The sequence below is a fragment of the Galeopterus variegatus genome, unplaced genomic scaffold (genome assembly GCF_000696425.1).
Source record: "Galeopterus variegatus unplaced genomic scaffold, G_variegatus-3.0.2 Scaffold2774, whole genome shotgun sequence".
Classification (NCBI taxonomy): domain Eukaryota; kingdom Metazoa; phylum Chordata; class Mammalia; order Dermoptera; family Cynocephalidae; genus Galeopterus; species Galeopterus variegatus.
Genome location: NW_007728885.1, coordinates 41214 through 46161, shown reverse-complemented (window position 1 = coordinate 46161; position 4948 = coordinate 41214). Strand labels below are relative to the sequence as shown.

Here is a 4948-nt window from a genome sequence, read left to right as displayed (position 1 = left end):
AAAAAAAAAGTCCTCCTGTGTGAGAATTTGTAAGAGGGTCTTCTCTGAATCTTAATAATAGATGACCAGCAAAGGGCATGAATCAGGATACCACAGGTCCTCTAGGAAAAAATACCTTAAGGTAGAAAACCAGGAGCAAGACAGGGGAAGAAAAGAGGAAAGAAGGGGAGAAGGGAAAGGGGGGATGGGACAGGAAGTTGATGACCTTTTTCCTCTACTCACCTTTAAGTTTTGGTGTGTCCTGAGTTCCACCCTTGGGATTCTCCACAAATTATACAACTTGCTAACCTCAGCAAAAGCTCATCACACCAATGGTTTGTTGATGACTCTCAATTCTATATCTTCAGCTTAGCCTTGTCCTCCAAACAAGACACTATCCCAGATTTCACTGTGATGTTTCAAAAGTACCACGAACTCATCATGTTCAAAATTGAGGTTATGTTTTACCCCAACTGCTTCCTCTTTCATACTCCAAATACTCGTGAATAGTTATGTCACCCAAGATTGAACGCTGGGAGTTTGCAGGGACTTCATGTTCTCTCTTCCTCCCACATTAGTTGCTAACCAAATCCTTTCCTCCCTATCCCCACTGCAAATAGTTTAGTTCTCACCTGCATTTCTCCTGAATTCTCCTAACTCATCTCCTTACCTTCAGTTTTGCTCTCTTCCTCATATCTTCCTCTGTACTAACATAATATCTCTAAGGCTCTCAACCATCTGTACCATGCTTCAGACTAGCATGAACTTAACAATTCAGTTTTCCTAGCAAGACATACAAGGCCTTGTGTAGTCCAGTCCCTGCCTTCTCTCCAGCCGTGTCTCTCAACCCACCTCCCTTCCACATCTGCACCAACCGTATTGAACATCTTGTGGTTCTTCAGATGTTCCCAGCTGCTTTCCAACCTGCCTGCAATCCCATGCTCTCTCTCCCGGGAAGTTCACCCTTCCCCTTCCTGATTGACAGTTAGCTGTCTCCAAAAATTTATCTCAAGTAGCACTTCATCCACAGTCTTTCTAGAAAAACCTCTAATCTATGTGGAATCGATCCCTTTCCCCTTTCTGCCTGTGCCAGGTCTAATACATATTTCCTAAAACTATGCCTGTGATACTTCACTACACTAGTTAACTCATTGGTCTTTTCTATTAAACCTGTGGTTCTTCAATACATGGCAATGCTTTTTGTTAAACGGTGATGAAATCTATGCACCTCTTCCCAGAAACATTATATGAGCACAATATTTGAATAAAATTCCAACAGCTTCATAGACTCCCTTGGAAACCATCCACGGCTTCCAGCAGGAGCATTATGGCTTAAGAACACTTGTTTAGACAATCATTTTCTTAAAAGGCCTGAAAATATATTTTTAAAGTTTTTCAGGACATAAGGTTTGTGTCACAACTACTCAACTCTGCTTTTGTAGCTTGAAACCAGACATAGACTATATGCAAACAAACAATCATGGGTGCACCCCAACAAAACCCTATGTGCAAAAACAGGCTGCAGTCTGGATTTGGCCTGCTGGCTGTAGTTTTCCAACCCTTGTTTTAGATAAAATTTTTCAGGAGAAACAAATGTATTTTCTTATCCTTAGCCTAGTACAACACCTAGCATGTAACAGACACTCAAAAAAATGTTTGCTAAATGAGTAATTCAATAATTAATAAACAAAATTAATGAGCTGAGATATTTCAGGGAAGGAAAACATCAAGAAAGGAAAAACTAAGGCAGGGGCTGTGGGCATGAAGAGAATAAGACTGGTAAACCCCATGGTTATGGGAGGTCGGTGAAGAGTGCAGGAGCTCCAGACTTCTGGCTTAGGTGATTTGCAATTCATCAGTTTAATACAGAAACTAAGGCATCTTGGACTACGGTCAATATAGCAAATATTTGATAAACACTTGAATTTTTTTCCCCTTGGATTATTTAGCAAACACACTTTTAAGTCTCCCTGTTTTCCTTTGCTAAGTACTCAAGGAATAGAAACACATTTTATGATCACTTGATTCAACCTCATTTAAAATATAAAATTTCTGGGGGCTGGCTGCTGGCTCACCTGGGAGAGCATGCTGCTGATAACACCAAGGTCAAGGGTTCGGAGCCCCAAACTGGCCAGCTGCCGAAAGAATAAATAAATAAATAAGATATAAAATTTCTGCCAATGAAAACAACTCTATGTGGAGAGGCTTGACAAATAAAAAAAAGAAATTACCCTGTTAGGGATAGTACAGTACCTTTTCCCCTTCATTCTCTCAGTGTTCCCTGGAAAGCAACATCAGTAAGTCCTGGGCGTTTGTTAGGGGTGTAAATTCCTGTTTCCATGCACTTCACTGACTGGACCAGAAGCCCAGTAATCTGTGTTTTAACAAGACCTCAGATGATCTGATGCCCTGTGAAGCTTGAGAACTACTTTTCTAGGGCTAGTAGCGAGTGCCAGCGACAACCAGTTCAGAGTTCCCCCACCAGTCTTCCTTCTTCCAGAATCAGATATAATCACAGGCCCATTGGCTCAAGGAAGAAAGCAGAAAAGGACTGACTGTTCAACTGTTATTTTTGTTTTTAATTTCTAGAAGTATCTCCAGAGCATAACTGGTGCTGAGAAGTATTTTATTGGCTTAACATATCAACACGCAGAGAAAAGTTGGCGTTGGATCGACAACTCTGTCTTCATAGGCAAGTACGTGAACATCCCACATTTTTCTGAGGATCTTGGTTTGTCTCAAGAGACCACATCTGAAATTCAGCAGGTTCATCCTGGGATAGCTCAAAGGCTGAGACTCATCTCTTCGTTCTACTCCACCTTTCTTCTAACCCATCCATTCCTAGAGACACTTATTTTATAAACTTTTTATTATGGAAAATTTTAAACGTTCAAAAATAGAGAGAAGAGTATTCATATAATAAATTATTTGGTTCAAATCAATATCCAAGCAAATCCACATATATCACATTCATTTGATATGTGAAGTCACAAATTGCTTTTAATCCACATACCACATTTTATTACTAAATGCCTACAAGTTTCCCCACTTATAGCTTTTTTATCTAAAGAAAGGTTATTATAAGCAATTTGTCTATGCCTTAAAACTATAAACATTTAACGCCCAAGAGCTATCTCCTATGAAAAATTCTATGGAGATAAGTGTTAGTGGAGAATGTAATATTCCCGGTGTTCGTAGGAAAATGTTGTCAGAGTGCGAGTTAGTTCCACCGCGTGTAACTGGGCTTCCCCAAAGAGGGGAGGAAATTAACATTCATTCAGTGTCTACTAAATGCCAGGCACTGCACTAAGCACTTCACACATGCCATTTTCTGCAGTATTTGCCAAGATGCTGCAGAAAAAGCTTTTATTACTCCCCATTCAACAGACAGTTGAATTGAGGACAAGAAAGGCTCGGAAACATAATGAGTGTCACACAACTAGGAAGTGATGGAGTCACTATTTGGTCTCACGTCCCCTTCAGTCCAAAACTCATGACCTTTCTGTGAAACCAGGCTCTCCGCATTCTGAACGGGACTGAATAGCAGAAAAAGAGGTAGGAGAAGACTAACGAATACTTCCACCAAGTTTTTCCTAAAGCAAACTGGGGTCTAGGAAAGAATGGGAACTCTTTCCTTCTTCTTTAGGTCCTGCTTCTGTGAGCAGACATATATACTAAAACTTTATATCTGGAAGAAAAAGGGACAGCCCGTGAGATGGTTCTGACCAAATGCAAGAGTGAGTGGGTCCAAGACTCTGTGAATCCATAAAAGCTCACGGGAGAGTTGACAGGAAAAGCTCGGTTTAGGGCTGAGCTTGGGGAAGGTGGATTTAGAAGAGGGGTCTGAGCTGGGAAGGGGGCCTGCTTTAGCGGGGTGTGTGGGCATCTGGTCAGCCTGTTGTCCCCCACGGACAGCTCCTCTGAAACTCTCACTGTGGTACTAGGAGAAGACAAGGCTGAAAGCATGGACCTAACTACGCTTTCTTTTCTCATCTAGCGTTACCAATCACAATCAGAATTTTGACTGTGTGACCATAGGACTCACAATGACATTCGATGCTGCATTGTGCGACGTCACCTACCGCAGGATCTGCGAGAAGGCAGCCAAGTGATCACGGTTCTCTGGACGAGAACAAATATACTTATGGAGACAGAAAAAGAGAATACTTACAATTGGGACTGGTTCTGGAAATACAGAACGTCAAGTTACTGTGTCAGACTTCCACAGGTTACCGGCAGAGCTACTTAATGAATCATCAGGGCTGACGCACTGCCCCCTCCACACATATACTTACACACACACGACTGGGGCACACTCCCCATTCCGAGCCACATTTCCTGTGGGTCACACCAGAGACTTTTCAGATCCACACACGTTGTCCCATCAATGATTCTTGTATCTCTCTGTCCACCAGTATAAGTCTTTGCCCGTTTGGGGAAATGAGCTTTCAGATTCTGCTCTGGAGGACTGGATGCTGGCCATCTCCAGGAGACTGGGTCAACTTCATGGACTGTCAGTTGGTATACAGATGAGTTGTTTCTATTGAACTGAGTATTCCTGGCCAATCGACAGAGTTTACCCTATCGACAGAGTATGTTTCATCCTCAGAGCCCATGATTGTACCACCAGAAAGAAACTGCAGACTGAGAAGGTGTGAACATTATTTAGAGAGTAGCATGGGCTGAAGGATACGCTCAGCTTCTGTGGCCTCCCCTCTGTGTCCAACAGACCCCCATTCATATGTCCACCACAACCGCCCTTCCCCTTCCCCAAAGTTGGAAAGCAGAGGCCCTTCAGTCTCTGAGCTGAGGCCAGACCCTGGGGAGGGCTCCTAGAGCTTTTCTTGGAGCAGAAAGAATGTTGTTTATGGGAATGGAAGGGGGTCTGGGCAAAGAAGGAATCTTCTCAGAGACTCCTTATAAAAAACAGACAGCCAAGGGGATGAATCAAACCAGATCTCTGTTCTTT

General features: G+C 42.5%; 1 protein-coding gene across 1 annotated transcript in view; it reads left to right on the top strand.

The window, feature by feature from the left end:
* CLEC5A (C-type lectin domain family 5, member A) overlaps positions 1 to 4504 on the top strand; it is a 9324-nt gene extending 4820 nt beyond the window's left edge. Inside the window, exons 5-6 of the mRNA XM_008582962.1 lie at positions 2569 to 2675; positions 3977 to 4504. Coding sequence (XP_008581184.1) covers positions 2569 to 2675; positions 3977 to 4091 — 222 coding nt within the window. The 3' untranslated portion in view covers positions 4092 to 4504. The remainder of the gene's footprint in view (positions 1 to 2568; positions 2676 to 3976) is intronic.
* The last annotated feature ends 444 nt before the right edge of the window (positions 4505 to 4948 follow it).